Below are 17,481 nucleotides of genomic sequence, written 5' to 3'. Positions count from 1 at the left end.
TTATCACTAAGGTTTTTTCAAGCTATAAATATCTGGGATGACATGGTTCTACTCTCAGAGGGATAATGAGGGTGGAAGCTTGTTACATAAGAATTTACCAAATTCTATTATTAGTGCCCTCTCTTTCTCTTGCTAAGCTCTCCTCCTCTGCTTACAATTGGAAGCAGAGGAGACGAGGAACTAGGGAAGAATTTCGTTTTTTGATTTTGTGTGATGCTTTTCTTGTGACAGGCCATAGAACAAATCAGTAGCTGCACAGCTCTACAGCACCTTGATTTATCAGACAATAACATACCCCAGATTGGTGATCTATCGAAATTGGTATCACTGAAGGTAAGTCTGTTTGCTATGTCATTTCTGAAATTTTATATTAATATACCAAAAGAAAGTGATCTGATTGGCCTAAAATCATCCTACTCTGTATGAAGAACAGATCGTAACTTCTGATAAAAATTCTATTAGAGTACCAGAAATGAAGTATGAAATACTCTGTTGTTAGTTTCTGTAATTGATTTATTTTAATTAAAACTGATCATTGTAGTTAAGGTTAATTCTTATTTGCCATCCTTTGAACATAATGAAGTCCCCTTTATGTCTAATCAGCCAACACTAGCAGCGTAGCTATGTAATATGTAACATATTGGGCTGACATGTAATCATTCCTGAACTTGAATCTGTTTTTTGACACTCGGAATGGCTGTTTTTTGAGTAATAGTTATCACTAAGTTATCAAAAGTAACTTCACTTTAATTTAAAAAGTAAACCTGTAATATATAGCACTTTTTATGGAGGGGATGAATTATGCAATCAAATAAGTAACAGTTGCAATTGAAGCTTCAAAAACATGTAGGCTTTTTCCATATTTTTGCATCGTTGGATATTATTAGCATTAGGTGAATTTGTTAAACCTTAGAAGCAGTGTTATTAACTCACCGTTCCCCATGTCTTGAGCATAAATCATTTTTAGCAGCAATTACTGTAAACAATCTGATGTGTCCATATACTAAGAGAATTCAAATGAACTAAGGATTTTTTTTTCCTGGAATGATTATTTTATCAGAACCCTTGGTATTCAAAGCCTTTAGTTATTCATTGTTGCTGACATAATTTGAATCAGCTTTATATGCAAATAGCATGTTCTACCTTTCTTAAGCTTTTAGCTTTCAAGAGAATACAGTTGTAAATTGTGGGTTGTGGGTTACCTCTCTCTTTTGGAAAATTTGCTTTATGTGTGATTTTTTTTTAAGTTTATTTATTTATTTTGAGAGAGAGAGTGCAAGCAGAGGAGGGACAGAGAGAGAGAGAGGGAGAGAGTGAATCCCAAGCTCTCAGCGCAAAGCTCAACATGGGGCTGGATCTCACAAGCTGTGAGATCATGACCTGAGCCAAGATCAAGAGTCAGACGCTCAACTGACTGAGCCACCCAGGCACCCATATATGTGATTCTTTTAATGTTATCTTTCACTTTTCTCACTCTTTATTTTGATTTTGTATTAAAGGTTTTATTTTTAAGTAATCTTTCTACCCATTGTGGGATTGAACTCATAACCCATGAGATCAAGAGTTGCATGCTCTACCGACCAATCCACCCAGGTGCCCCTATTTTGATGTTTTAAAAGGAAATGAACAATATGTTGGAAATTGTTCAAGTTTTAATAACTTAAATCTCAAAAAATGCTAGTTGCTATACCAAGTGTGTGTTCTTGGACACATCTTTAAACATTCTTGAGCTCAGAATGTGGACACGAAAAGAGAAAGTTGGATTAGAAGACCACCTAGGACCCTTGCAGCGTTATTAATCTTTGCTTTGTAAGTGATGAAAAGTATAATAAAATAGGTCCGTTTATTTTTCATACTCACCATTTTGGTTATGTCAAAATAGATACATTTGTAATTTTTTCATTTGTAATTTCATTCTGTTTTTACCTTCAAGACCCTGCTTTTACATGGAAACATCATCACTTCTCTTAGAATGGCACCAGCTTATCTACCCAGAAGTCTTGCTATACTTTCCTTGGCAGAAAATGAAATCCGCGACCTAAATGAGGTAAAATTTGAGGGTATTTTGTGGGATCCAGGAAGCTGCAAAGAATAGAAGAGATGCAGGATAAAGTTGTGAGCTCACTTGTGAACTGTGAGCATCTTGGAAGACACTACCATTAAGATGAAACACTGGACTCAAGATGATCGTTATTTTTCTTTCTACTTTTTTTTAATGTCAGTGGGTCATTAACGCTTCATTTCATTTGTATTGCTGCAACTTTTGTTCCATTTGGAAAGGATTTGTGGTAGATGTATATATACATTAAAGGGGTCAATAAAGGACACTCTACCTTTCTCTGGCTACTATGTTTTCAAGATAGGATTTTCTCTATTAGGAAACATTGCTGATACTTTGTAAGCGGTTTTGTGAAGCAAGGGCAGATGGTCATATTGATGGAATTTTGGAAGCCTTTGGATAATATAAGAGTGGTACTTGTTGCTTTTCAGAACAAGAGGGAAATTGTTGCATTCTCAAACTGCCAAAGATGTGTAATCAACAATGGAAGCCCTGTGCTTGATAATGAATAGTCTATTTCATTCAACAAAGATATCCTTTGTTTCAGATCTCTTTTTTGGCATCCTTAACTGAGTTGGAACAGTTGTCAATCATGAACAATCCTTGTGTGATGGCAACACCGTCCATTCCAGGGTTTGACTATCGGCCATACATCGTCAGCTGGTGCTTAAACCTCAGAGTCCTAGATGGATATGTGATTTCTCAGAAGGAAAGGTGAACATGACCTCTTTAATATCACATTAATCATGGAAGTTACCATAAAGACCATTTCTAGCTGGCTACAGATTAATAAACGAAATATTTCTTAAAACGTGCATTTAGAAATTAAGATCATTAATGCAATCATATGGCAAACTATATGCTGGTCGTTTAGGATTTTCTATCCTAAGAAGGGATAAGATATAAATATCAGCCCCAGATGCTGGGGCTAGTGAGTTTAACTTAGTGCCCAACTTACAATTTGATTTCTAAAAGGTCTTTTGTTGGTTGTTCAGGGGCTTGGAGCATTTTTTTTTTTTTTTAATGTTTATTTATTTTTGAGAGAGAGAGAGAGAGACAGAGCACAAGTGGGGCAGGGGCAGAGAGAGAGGGAGACACAGAATCCAAAGTAGGCTCCAGGCTCTGAGCTGTCAGCACAGAGCCTGATGCGGGGCCTGAACTCACAAACCACGAGATCATGACCTGAGCTGAAGCTGGATGTTCAACCGACTGAGCCACCCAGTCACCCCTGGTGCGTTTTCTGTAGAAATCATGTTATGGATGCTATATAGGGTCTCAGATCAATCCCACAAAAGCTTCTAATCCATCCTATATGTAAGGGCGGTATTAATAATAGGACCCAACTACCATTTATAACAGTGATTCCGTGGGAAAATTCCTGCCAAGTTCCCATTTGGAACTGGTAGTAGGCATGCTGATTGGTCCTCCCCTACTCCTCCCTGTGAAGCAGCAGAAGTGGAACTCCTCTATCCCTCTAATCATGGATGGTTTCTACACTTGGAGCTGGTACCTCTGCATGATGGGGTATTCTGGACGCTGACATGTGGTCAGTGGAATCAGAGCTTTAGGGGAGATAAGAAACTAGGATGTGGACAAGAGGGGGAGAGTAGAGTTAAAGGGTATGAGAATTGAGATGAGTGTATTCTCTTCACTGTGCCTCATTTCACCTCCCCCTCTCACTGCATACCTACATGCACTCATGGACTCAACATGTATGTTATTTCTTACCATTTCTCTCCATCTGTACTAGAGACTGATAGTAGCTGCTTGAGGGGTATGCCCGTGGGAGGATGAGTGGTAGATTACTGACAGGGCTTTCCTTTTCCTTCTTCCTGCTGCTTCATCTAGTTGCTCAATAAGGCATGGGGCAGTGAGGAATGGCAGTCAGGACCTACATAGTGTAGGGGAGGGACATGTGTAGGGTCTAGTTTGCCTACAAAAAAGTGTGGCTTGTCTTTTGCAGTGTGTTGCTGTGTACTCAGAAACCTTATTTTGTTTTCAACTATGGGTAGTTCTAAAGCTTGAATATGGGTTTACTCTGATTATCTTCTCTGGCTCTTCCTTTAACAGAAAAAATACTTGTCAGATTTTTCTATGCACGTATGACTGGCAACATTTTCATGTAGGAGGCAGGAGGTGAGATGGGCAGAGATAAGACTTTGGTGTAAAAAGAGACCTGGGAAAAGGGACAAGAGAAGGCTTCGCATCTTTCCCTCCCACCTATTAGCTATGTGGCCTGGACAAGTTCCTTAGTTTCTGCGAGCCTTTGTTTTCTCATCTGTAAAATGTGGATAATAGCTTTCAAGAATGAGGATGAGGAGGGGCGCCTGGGTGGCGCAGTCGGTTAAGCGTCCGACTTCAGCCAGGTCACAATCTCGCGGTCCGTGAGTTCGAGCCCCGCGTCAGGCTCTGGGCTGATGGCTCGGAGCCTGGAGCCTGTTTCCGATTCTGTGTCTCCCTCTCTCTCTGCCCCTCCCCCATTCATGCTCTGTCTCTCTCTGTCCCAAAAATAAATAAACGTTGAAAAAAAAAAAAAAAAAAAGAATGAGGATGAGGATAATGCATATAGCATAATACTGATCATATAATAGGTGCTTAATAAAGGATAATTGTCAGTATTACTTAAAGATAGAGACTGAAAATTGAGGTGTTTCATAGAAACTAAAGCAAATGCTAAAAAGCAGAAGATATTTGGGGTGCCTGGCTGACTCAGTTGGTAGAGCATGTGACTTATTTGTTTGTTTGTTTATATTTTTATTTTTGAGAGGGGGAGAGAGAGAGAGAGAAAACGTGAGCAAGGAGGGACAGAGAGGGGGACAGAGGATCTAAAGCAGGCTCTGCAGTGACAGCAGCGAGCCCAGTGTGGGGCTTGAACTCACAAAATGTGAGATCATGACCTGAGCTGAAGTCAGACGTTTAACCAGCTGAGCCACCCAGGTGTCTAGAACACGTGACTCTTGATCTCAGAGTAATGAGTTCAAGACCCACATTGGACATAAAGCTAACTTAAAAAAAAAAAAAAAGAGATGAGAAGATGAATTGTTGAATAGATGAATAATAATGCAAAGGCTATGTTTGTACACTGTGGAAATAGTTTTAATACAAGTGACTTTAAGATGAATTTGCATTTTTTTTTTTTAACTTTCTCTGATTTCAGAGATTTCAGGAGGTAGAGAAGAAGTAGGCTTTCACTGGGGTGGTCTTTCCGTAGGGTCATCCTACACCAAATAAGTATGGAATGAAGGAAGAGTTGGGAGGATAGCACAATAGCAACAGATTCTACCCACCCTCCTGCCCCAACATTTAAAAAAACTGCAAGGTATCACATAATTCAGATATAGTTAAAAAATAATATTTAAAAATACCTACATAGTCACCCCTGAGAGTAAGAATAGAACATAGTGAGGTGCCTGGGTGGCTCAGTTGGTTAAGCATCCGACTCTTGATTTAGGCTCAGGTCATGGTCTCGAGGTTCATAAGCCCGAGCCCCACGTTGGGCTCTGCGCTGACAGTGCAGAGCTTGCTTGGGATTCTCTCGTTCCTCCTCTCTCTCTGCCCCTCCCCCACTCACACTGTCTTCTGTCTCTCTCAAAATAAATAAATAAACTTTAAAAAAAAAACAACCCACAACTCTGGAAGTTTTGTTTAGGAGGGCGGAATTATTATAAGGGAGAGCTGTCATATGAGTAGCCTAAGCAGTGTTCAACATATTTTCCTGGTCAACCTTAGGGATTGCCCTGAAGGACAGGAAGGAATTTCCAGTTTTTGTATCTACCCAGCCTGTTGTTTGCGAGGAACATCCAGATTAAAAATTTTCTTCATTATGAAAAGTATCCCAGGTTCTTGGATGACTTCAGGTAGCCACATGTTGAATGTGTGTGTCACTGGAAAGAGTAAATTGAGCTGTCAGCCACTCCTGTGGTGCTGTGACTGAGTGCTTTCTCAGAGAGAGGCACACCTGTGCAAAGACCAGCATCTTTGTGTAGGAACTCAGTATTTGGAGTTCTTTTGGAATTTGTTTCCATTTGTTTTATTATTTATGCGTCCTAGTCCCAAGCTACACCTCTGTTGTTTAGTTGGAGATCAGAAGTTACAGAGCAGAATTTTGGAGTAGAGAGAGTACCATAGTGAACACCTAAATGCCCACCATACTCCTTCAGCAATTACCAACTTTGCCTATCTTGTTTCATGTATTGCCCACTTTTTTGTTGGACTATTTTATTATTTTTAAAAAATGTTTATTTATTTTGACAGAGTGAGCAAGGAGGGGAGGGGCAGGGGAGGGGCAGAGGGTGAGGGAGAGAGGGCATCCCAAGCAGGTTCCACAGTGTCAGTGCAGAGCCCAACATGGGAATCGATCCCACCAACTGTGAGATCATGACCTGAGCTGAAATCAAGAGTCGGACACTTATCTGACTGAGCCACCCAGGTGCCCCTTGTTGGAATATTAAAAAAAAAATTTTTTTGATCTTTATTTTAGAGAGAGAGAGAGAGACAGAGCATGAGTGGGGGAGGGGCAGAGAGAGACGGAGACACAGAGTCCAAAGCAGGCTCTAGGCTCTGAGCTGTCAGCACAGAGCCCGATGCGGGCTCTCACAACTGCGAGATCATGACCTGGGCTGAAGTTGGATACTTAACCAACTAAGCCACCCAGGCACCCCTCCACCCCTTGTGGAATATTTTAATGTTTTTTTGAGACAGAGAGAGACAGAGCATGAGCGGGGGAGGGGCAGAGAGAGAGAGAGGGAGACACAGAATCTGAAACAGGCTCCAGGCTCTGAGCTGTCAGCACAGAGCCCAACACGGGGCTCGAACTCATGGACCGTGAGATCATACCTGAGCTGAAGTCGGACGCTTAACCGACTGAGCCACCCAGGCACCCCCCCTTATGGAATATTTTAAAAGCAAATATTAAATATCATTTCATCTAATACTCCTTTTTTTCTTTAATGAGAAAAAGCAGATTGTTTTAAGTTCTCTCTCTTATTAGTTGTTACTTCTATTATGTAAATTATTCCTTCAGTTTCAAGAGAAGAATCATATTGAAATGATTTGAAATTAATAGGTTAAGCTGAATGATTTTTAATTTTGTTTTTCTTTGAATTGGCGATGCTGTTTTAATTGGCAAGGAGATTATTTTACCTAGGAGAATGTTGTATGGATTAATAAACTTGTGTAGTGATACTGATGAATGTGAAGCAAAGGCAGAGAAACAGATGTTACAGTAGTTGATGCTCCACAGTTTGTGGGTTTTCTCACACACTTAAAACTGGAATATTCACACTGAAGCCTTGTTTCTCTCTCCTCTTACTTTCACTTCTCTCTTTCCCAGCTACAAAACATCTATGACTTAGAACTGTTGCTTGCTGGCTAACATTAAAGTTGGTGATTGTTTTCTACCATGGATCTTTTTTGGGGACAGCTTTCCAGCTTCTCTCCTGCTTGCCAGGAGAACTTAGGGAAGTTTAGAGCAGATTTCAAGAACATTTTGAATGATCAGTATTTAGTGCACAGGAATGAATCCATGGAAGAAATACTTTGAATTATTTTTATTAGGTAAAATAAAATTTTTATCTTTAGACTAAGGTTGGGATTTCATAACTTCAGTTCATCAGCTTGCCATACCTCATATCTCATTGTTCGAAAACAGTTTTTCTTTTCTTATGAAACTGGCAAATCACAGGAAACTAATGTTGTTTTATTTACACCATGACTCTCTTGCATGATTTAACCAGTTATCAAAGAACCAGTTTCTTTTCTGTCTATAGTAGAATGTGGGTGTCTCGACAGTTTTGGACTGTACAGTTTGTATGATGTGGATACCTTAATATCAAGGTCCAAGTAAATGGTTGTGGATTGAAAGTGATTTTCAAACTCTTTGTAATGCTAAGTTAATGCTATAAAAATAGAGAAAGTATACTAAAATGATCCAGCCTCAACTTCAAGTTGAGGGGTAGATTTAAGAATAGTAAAATTGAGGGTTGCCTGGGTGGCTCAGTCGGTTAAGTGTCAGACTCTTGGTTTCGGCTCAGGTCATGATCTAATGGTTTATGAGTTCGAACCCCACATCAGGCTCTGTGCTGGCAGCATGGAGCCTGTCTGGGATTCTCTCTCCCTCTCTCTTCTCTGCTCCCCCCACTTGCACTGTCTCTGTCTATCTCAAATAAATAAACTTAGGGAAAAAAAAAAGAATGGTAAAATTGAGGCAATGGCATGTTAATGAAAAAACCCATCAAAACATATATGCAAAAGTAAAGAGTAGTATAATGACCTCCCATGAATTCATCATCCAACTTCAACAGTTTACAACTCGTGGCCAACCTTGTCATCTGTACCTTCACCCACTCCCTGTTCTCCTCTTATTTTCAAGCATATCTCAAAGTACATATAATTTCACCTGTGACTATTTCAGTATATATCTCTAAAAGATAGGGCTCTTAATGAAATAACTATAATACTACTATCATCTCAAAAAATGTAATAATTCCTTAATAACATCAGATATTAGTTCAGTGCTTACATTTCTAATAGTCCTCATAAAGGCAGTTTTTAAATTTTTGTTTTTTTTTTTTTTTTTTTGAAACAGGATCCAAATAAGGCCCTACATTGTGATTTGTCTCTATAGCTTTTAAATTTCCTTCTTGCTTTTTTAGTGACTTAAAACATGAATTTATTATTGTTGCGTGCTCCATGGGCTGGCCATGCTGATTGGGTGGTTCTCACGCAATTGTGAAATCACACATGAGGCTGGAGTCACCTGAGGGCTCAACTTGCCAGATGCTCAAGATGATGCTTTTATTATTTATTTATTTATTTATTTATTTATTTTAGTATTTATTTATTTCTGAGACAGAGACACAGCATGAGTGGGGGAGGGGCAGAGAGAGGGAGGGAGACACAGAATCCGAAGCATGCTCCAGGCTCTGAGCTGTTAGCACAGAGCCCGATGCAGGGCTCGAACTCACAAGCCGTGAGATCATGACCTGAGCCGAAGTCAGTCGCTCAACTGACTGAGCCACCCAGGCACCCTTCAAGATGATGCTTTTAAATCTCTTTTAACTATAGGTTTCTATTCTTTTATTTATTTATTTATTTTGCTTTCTTTTGTCCTTTTTTTGGTTGTTGTTGAAAAAACCAGATGATGTGTCCTGTGGAGTTTCCCACTGTGCTTATTTCGCTGGTTATATCCCTTTGTCCTTTGATGTGCTCCTTTCTCCTGTGTTTCCTGTAACTTGGTAGGAACGTGCATAGGTTTCATCAGATTTAGGCTTTTTTGTGGGAGGACTACTTTTTGGGTTCTAGCAAGGGACACACACACACACACACACACACACACACACACAGTGTTTGGTTGCCCTTCATGTTATTGTTATTAGTAGCTAGCTATTAATGCCTAAACCCTTAATTCATTCACTGAGAGCTTCAAAATGGTGAGGTTTTAATCCATTCATTTTATTAGCTGGAATACTTCTATAAAGTAACTATTTGGTCACTCATGGTGTAGCTTGTTTAGGAAAGATAGAATTAATAATATTTAATTCTTACCCTTTACTTACCAATTGTTAAAAATAGTGAGTTGGTGGGGCACTAGCATCTTCTAGCTGTGACCAATCAGCTTTAAAGAAATTTTTTGTTTATATAAATGACTTTTTAAAAAAGTTTATTTATTTATTTAGAGAAAGAGATAGGGGGACAGAGGATCTGACGTAGGATCTGAAGTCTGTGTGGACAGCAGGCAGTCCCATGTGGGGCTTGATCTCACTGTGAGATCATGACCTGAGCCAAAATCCAGAATCACACTGAGCTACCCAGGCACCCCTTTTTAAAATTTTTTTATTTGAGAGAGCAAGCACATGAGTTGGGGAGAGGGGCCAAGGGGGAGAGAGAGAGAGAGAGAGAGAGAGAGAGAGAGAGAGAGAGAGAGAGAGAATTCTAAACAGACTCAGCACAGCATGGAGCTGGACAAAGGGCTCAATCTCACAACTCTGGGGTCATGAGCTGAGTGGAAATCAAGAGTTGGATGCTCAAATGACTGAGCCACCCAGGCACCGCCCCCACCCCCATTAGCTTTTTTTTTTTTTTTTTTTTTTTTTTTTTTAGCTATCAGTATGAACTAATGGATTTAAATGTAATTGATATATTTAGGTACTTTAGTTTGACAGCAAATAGAGGAAATACTCATTGCTTCTTTGAAAATAACTTAAAGATTTTTGGAACCATGAGTACAACTTTGTAGAGGTGCCCCTAAGCAAGTAAAAAGGTTTAAAACATTGTGATAGTAAAGGGAGTGAATCAGAAGGAAAGATTTTTTAAAAGAACTTATGTGGATTTTATTTATGAAAACCATCCAATGATGCTATAAATTAAGAAGGAAGATGATTATTGCTTCAAAATGTATCTTGTCTACTCTGGTGTCCTCTCCTCTTTTGTATATCCCCTGATTCCAGTTTGAAAGCTGAATGGCTCTATAGTCAAGGCAAGGGGAGGGCCTATCGGCCAGGCCAGCACATCCAGCTTGTCCAGTATCTGGCTACAGTCTGTCCTCTCACTTCTACGCTGGGTCTTCAAACTGCCGAGGATGCCAAACTAGAGAAGATTCTGAGCAAACAGAGGTAAGCCCCTTTATTTGTAGCAGCTGGTGAATTCACAAGTGAAAATACCTCTGAGTCTTCCTGCATGGTTAGTAGGACAGAGGCAAGTACTGTGACCCACATTTCTGGGTAGTTGGGCCCCTCGTCACTGCAGCACCCCTGCTGGGGAACTAAACCATGTGGTGCAGTCCAGCTTGCATTGTTAGTCATTTCCTGAGTGGGGAGAGCCAAGCACTGTGGAAGAAGGGGACTTAAAATTTTTTTTTTTTTATGTTTTATTTTTTATTTTGAGAGAGAGAGAAGGAGAGAGAGAGCGAGCATGAGCAGGGAAGGGGGCAGAGAGATGGAGACAGACTCTGAAACAGGCTCCAGGCTCTGAGCTGTCAGCACAGGGCCCCATGCGGCGATCCAACTCATGAGCACTGAGATTGTGACCTGAGCTGAAGGTCGGATGCCCAACTGACTGAGCCACCCAGGCACCCTGGGAGAAGGGGATTTTTAAAAAATACATATTTATTCTTTTAGTGTAGGTGTTTCATATGGGTTTTTGTTATTTTTAAAGTTTACTTATTTTGAGAGAGAGAGAGGGAGAGAGAGTGCATGTGAGTAGGTGCAGGGCAGAGAGAGAGAGGGAGAGGATCCCAAGCCGGCTCTGCTGTCAGCATGGAGCCCAAGGTGGGGCTCAATCTTGTGAACTGTGAGATCATGACGTGAGCTAAAACCAAGAGTCTAACGCTTAATTGATTGAGCCACCCAGGTTCCCCTCATCTGGGTGTTTAAATACTAATATTAAGACGTGAAGCCAAGGGACACCTGGGTGGCTCAGTTGGCTAAGAGTCCCACTTGGGCTCAGCTCATGATCTCACGGTTTTTGACTTCGAGCCCCGCATCGGGCTCTGTTGTCAATGCAGAGCCCTCTTCAGCTCCTCTGTGTCTCTCTCTTTCTGCCCCTCCCCTGCTCTCTCAAAAATAAATGTTAAAAAAAAAGTGAAGCTATACCAAAGTTATTATTTTTTTTAATCACAGTCTTGCCCTCACGTGTTTGTGCATGTTTGTTCCTATGAGAGTGTCTATATGATTGTGAGTTAAAAATAAGTTTCTTGGGGCACCTGGGTGGCTTAGTTGGTTAAACGTCCAATTTTGGCTAAGATCATGATCTCGAGGTCTGGTCCGTGAGTTCGAGCCCTGCCCCAGGCCTGGAGCCTGCTTCAGATTTTGTGTCTTCCTCTCTGTCTGCTCCTTCCCTGCTCACGCTCTGTCTCTCAAAATGAATAAACGTTAAAAAAAAATTAAAAATAAGTTTCTTAACCTTTTCTATCCAGTGCTTTCAAATGAGACTTCTTAAAAAAATTATTTAAATCTTTATTTTTGAGAGAGAGAGAGAGAGAGAGAGAAAGACACACAGTGTGAACAGGTGAGGAACAAAGAGAGAGGGAGACACAGAATCCAAAGCAGGCTCCAGGCTCTGAGCTGTCAGCACAGCCCGACGTGGGTCTCAAACCCACAAACTGCAAGTTCATGACCTGAGCCGAAGTCAGACACTTAACTGCCTGAGCCACCCAGGCGCCCCTCAAATGAGACTTTTTGATGTGGTAGTAATTAAAGATATCTACTTCAAAAACTTGTACATTTCTACGTTTTTGACAGTATTATGTAAGAAGCAAAAAAGCTTTGTTTTTGTGGTTTGTATTAAATCACATCAGATGTTATTGATTTTTAGGTTTCACCAGAGGCAGTTGATGAACCAAAGCCAAAGTGAAGAGCTGGCTCCTCTTGCTCCTGTTGAAACAAGAACACCCCTTGTACCTGAGCATTCAAGCCCTGTTCAAGATGGCCATAGAGTCCAGGAAGGCGGTACGAAATTAACTGCTCTCTGATCCTTTTTCTTCAAGTTGTTAGATCTGTTGAGTACCATAAAACAAAAAAGTATACATTCTCCTAATTTTTTGTTTGTTAAGTGAACATTTAGGTCTTATATTTTATATATGTATCTATACAGGCATACATGTAAAACTACTGTATTTTAAGGTGTTAATTTTTGTTTATTATTGTTTTTGTCATTGGTATTATGTTTTTAGTATTATTTTTTATTACGTTTTAAATTTTAATTTCAGTATAGTTAACATACAGTGTTATATTAGTTTCAGGTGTACAATATAGTGATTCAGCAATTCTGTACATTACTCAGTGCTCATCATGATAAACATATTCTTAATCCCCATCACCTATTTCACCCATCCCCCCACCCCCCGTCCCCACACCTCCCCTCTGGTAGCCATCAGTTTGTTCTCAATAGTTAAGAGTTTGTTTCTTGGTTTGTCTGTCTCTCTTTTCTTCCTTTGCTCATTTGTTTTGTTTCTAAAATTCCACATATGAGTGAAATCATATGATATGTCTTTCTCTGACTTAATTCACTTAGCATAATACTCTGTAGATCCATCCATGTTATTGCAAATAGCAAGATTTCATTCCTTATGATGGCTGAATGTTATTTCATTATGTGTGTGTGTGTGTGTGTGTGTGTCACATCTTCTTTATTCAGTGCATACTTGAGCTGCTTCCGTAATAGCACTACTGTAAATAATGCTGCAGTAAACATAGGGGTACATGTATCCCTTTGAATTAGTGTTTTTGCATTTTTGGGGTAAATACCAAGTAGTGAGATTTCTAGATCATAGGGTAGTTCTATTTTTAACTTTTTGAAGAACCTCCATAGTGTTTTCCATAGTGGCTACAGTTTGCATTCCCACCCACAGTGTACAAGGGTTCTTTTTTCTTTTTTCTTTTTTTTTTTTTTTTCTTCAACGTTTTTATTTATTTTTGGGACAGAGAGAGACAGAGCATGAACGGGGGAGGGGCAGAGAGAGAGGGAGACACAGAATCGGAAACAGGCTCCAGGCTCTGAGCCATCAGCCCAGAGCCCGACACGGGGCTCGAACTCCCGGACCGCGAGATCGTGACCTGGCTGAAGTCGGACGCTTAACCGACTGCGCCACCCAGGCGCTCCAAGGGTTCTTTTTTCTATACATCCTTGCCATCGCTTGTTTTTTTGTATTTTTGATTTTAGCCATTTTAGCAATTCTGAGAGGTGTGAAGTGATATCTCATTGTAGTTTTGATTTGCATTTCCCTCATGATGAGTGATATTGAGCATCTTTTCATGTGTCTGGCCATCTGGATGTCTCTTGGAGAAATGTCTGTTCATGTCTTCTGACCATTTTTAATTGGATTATTTGTTTTTTAGATGTTGAGTTGTATCAGTTCTTTATATATTTTGGATAGTAACCCTCTATTGGATATGTCACTTGCAAGTATCTTTTTTCATTCAGTAGATTGCCTTTTTGTTTTGTTGATTGTTTCTTTCACTGTGCTTCAATTTTAATTCTTTTTTTTTTTTTTTTTTTTTTTAAATTTTTTTTTCAACATTTATTTATTTTTGGGACAGAGAGAGACAGAGCATGAACGGGGGAGGGGCAGAGAGAGAGGGAGACACAGAATCGGAAACAGGCTCCAGGTTCTGAGCCATCAGCCCAGAGCCCGATGCGGGGCTCGAACTCACGGACCGCGAGATCGTGACCTGGCTGAAGTCGGACGCTCAACCGACTGCGCCACCCAGGCGCCCCTCAATTTTAATTCTTAAAAAACGTTCAGAGAAAAAACATTCAGAGTTGCCACCTTTTGTATTGACCTGATACTTTGATTTTTCCCATGATTATTGCAAGAATTCATTTTCTTAAGTCTTTGATGTTTTAGGCATATTGGAGGAAATCACAGAAGGCATTTTATTTACTATATTTTAGGGGTTAGATTTCATTACAAAGATAAAACTAAAAAAAATACCTCTTTAAATATTTAGTGGTTTCAATGATATTTTGTTGATTCTTCTAGAACCCGTCATCCAAGTCAATTCTTGGGTTGGGACTAACAGTAATGATGATCAATTACATGCTGTTAAGAATAACTTTCCAGCCTCTGTACACACTACAAGATATTCCCGAAATGACCTGCACTTGGAAGACATACAGACAGATGAGGACAAGTTAAACTGTAGTCTTCTCTCTTCAGAGTCTACTTTTATGCCAGTTCCATCAGGACTCTCTCCAGTATCACCTACAGTTGAGCTGAGGCTGCAAGGCATTAACTTGGGCCTAGAAGATGATGATGTTGCAGATGAGTCTTTGAAAGGGCTGGAAAACCAAGACTTCAGTAAGGAAGAAGAAAAGGCTTTTTGGACTACAAGTGAGAATTCTGCTCAAACTACGGAAAGTGCTGTTAGTACAGAGGTAAATGAGGAAGGTGGGCTGTTACCTTGTCTGGAGCCAACAGTAACCAATGCTGTCTTGAAGGATGACACCCATAGTCTTATATCTTTTCCTGAGTCGGTTGGACACAATGTCTTCCATACGCTGCCAGACAGTGAAGAAACCGTATCTCAATCAGCTTCAGAGAAACTTCCCTGCGGAGTTTTAACCCAGAGACCTGTTGCTTTGGGACAAGATAAAGTTGCCCTTCAGAAATTGAATGAAGCAGCCACCAAACTTCAGGCCTCTTGGCGAGGCTTTTATACCAGGAACTATAACCCCCAAGCTAAAGATGTGCGTCATGAAATCCGGCTGCGTAGAATGCAGGAGCACATTGTTTGCTTAACTGAAGAAATAAGGAGGTGGGCCAAAAGTCCTTGTTTAGGTGCTGTTTTGTTGGTTTGGGAGTGTTAGAGTCTTAGAGTTGATTCAGAACATTGAACCATCGCTGCTGTGGTCAGGACACTTCATACCATGTTGACACTCTTGGTTTCCTGATCTAGAACATATGGAAAGCATTTTGAAGACAAGCTGCCAAATGCATCTGTATCCATCTCTAGCTCAGCACTTGGTTCATTGATGCAGTATAGCAGTAAATGTTGAGTGATTACTTGTCTTAAAGATGTTTTTAAACTTTAGAAAGGTACAGAAAATGTAAAGGAACTGAATAAATATAGAAATGAGAAGATGAGAAAGTATACATAGAACCCAGTAAGTGAAGAGAGAATTAAGGAGTGAGGATTTAGAAGGGACTAAAATTCTGGGGCAATGGTAGGAAGTATTCCTCACTTCTGGGGCTCACATGTTTTACTGACTGCCACCCAAGAGAATTAGGACTTCATAAATTTATTTTGAGTATTAGTATTGCCACTAGCAATATTTATTGATATTATCAGTTGGAAGAGGAGGAGGCAGTGAAAGACGTTGAGAAGGGACACCCAGTGTGGTAGAAAAATAGGGACAATGTGTGTCTCAGCTTTTAAAAAAAAATTTTTTTTGGAACGTTTATTCATTTTTGAGAGACAGAGAGAGACAGAGCATGAGTGGGGAAGGGGCAGAGAGAGAGGGAGACACAGAATCTGAAGCAGGCTTCAGGCTCTGAGCTGTCAGCACAGAGCCCGATGCAGGGCTCGAACTCACGAACTGCGAGATCATGACCTGAGCCCAAGTCGGGTGCTCAACCACCTGAGCCACCCAGGCACCCCGTGTGTCTCAGCTTTGATAGGGAAGTGTTTTAGGAGAGAAGAAAGGTGCCGTAGGGAGGACAGAGAATTTAGAAGCTGGAAGTTATTGGCGACTATACGGGGGGACCTTAGGGCTGTTCTCGAGTTTCATGATTTGCTAAACAGACTCACAGAACTCAGGAAAGCTATTCTATTCATGACTCTGGTGTATTACAGTGAGAGGGTACTGATTAAAGTCAGCAAAGAAAGAAGGTGTATAGGGCAGAGTCCCGGAGACACCAGGCACAGGCTTCTAGTTGTCTTCTTCCAGTGGAGTAGTACAGATAGGGCTTGAATCTCATGGCAATGATGTGTGACAACACATATGAAGTATTGCCAACCAGGAAAGCTCACTGAAGCCCTGATATGCAGGGTTTTTATTGGGCATCAGTCACATAGCATTGAGTGCCTGTGTGACTAACCTTAATTACTTAGACCTTAGCCCCTTACATAAGGGCAGACTGCTACAGTGTCTGTATCAGGGCCACAGGTGAACAAAACAGGTATTCACCTAAAAGCACATTGTTAGCATAAACTATCTGGTTTGGCCCCAAGGCCCACATATACAAAGATACTCTTATCAACAGGATATTTCGAAGGCTTGGATATTATTTCCCAGACCCAGTCAAGGCCGGTCTTATCTTTGGAATGTGTAGGGTTTGAAGATCCCAAGCTAGCTGAATTAACCCTTTCCTGCCCAGTGAATTTCCTAAGAGGAGCTTCAGTGACGAAGTGGAATCAGACAGTTTGGAATGGGTTGAATAGTGAATGAGAGGTGAAGAATGAGTGTAGCCAATTCTTTTGGAGTATGTTGCTTGAGGAAAAGAACAGAGGAGTTGTTGCTGGAGGAGAATCTGAAATTAAGGACATTTCTATTTTATTTATTTAAAACAATATTTTAATGTTTTTTTTTTGTTTGTTTGTTTGTTTGTTTTTTACGGTTTTATTTATTTTTGAGACAGAGAGAGACAGAGCATGAACGGGGGAGGGGCAGAGAGAGAGGGAGACACAGAATCGGAAGCAGACTCCAGGCTCTGAGCCATCAGCCCAGAGCCCGATGCGGGGCTCGAACTCACGGACCGTAAGATCGTGACCTGAGCCGAAGTCGGCCGCTTAACCGACTGAGCCACCCAGGCGCCCCTTAATGTTTATTTTTGAGGGAGAGGGAGAGAGAGACAGAGTGCGAGCAGGGGAGGGGCAGAGAGAGAGGGAGACACAGAATCTGAAGCAGGCTCCAGACTCTGAGCTGTCAGCACAGAGCCCAACGCAGGTCTTGAACCCGTGAACCACAAAGTCATGACCTGAGCC

The 17,481-nt window shown here is 40.7% G+C and overlaps 1 protein-coding gene across 1 annotated transcript in view; it reads left to right on the top strand.

Moving 5' to 3' along the window:
• The window catches only part of CEP97 (centrosomal protein 97), a 29,517-nt gene that overhangs the window by 4,245 nt on the left and 7,791 nt on the right, over window positions 1–17,481 (top strand). Inside the window, exons 4-9 of the mRNA XM_030329517.2 lie at window positions 232–333; window positions 1,934–2,047; window positions 2,607–2,773; window positions 10,507–10,671; window positions 12,371–12,504; window positions 14,538–15,312. Of these exons, the coding sequence (XP_030185377.1) occupies window positions 232–333; window positions 1,934–2,047; window positions 2,607–2,773; window positions 10,507–10,671; window positions 12,371–12,504; window positions 14,538–15,312 (1,457 nt within the window). The remainder of the gene's footprint in view (window positions 1–231; window positions 334–1,933; window positions 2,048–2,606; window positions 2,774–10,506; window positions 10,672–12,370; window positions 12,505–14,537; window positions 15,313–17,481) is intronic.

Source organism: Lynx canadensis, chromosome C2, assembly GCF_007474595.2.
Source record: "Lynx canadensis isolate LIC74 chromosome C2, mLynCan4.pri.v2, whole genome shotgun sequence".
Taxonomy (NCBI): domain Eukaryota; kingdom Metazoa; phylum Chordata; class Mammalia; order Carnivora; family Felidae; genus Lynx; species Lynx canadensis.
Note: the sequence above shows the minus strand (reverse complement) of the source record. Positions and strands in the feature narration are given on the sequence as shown.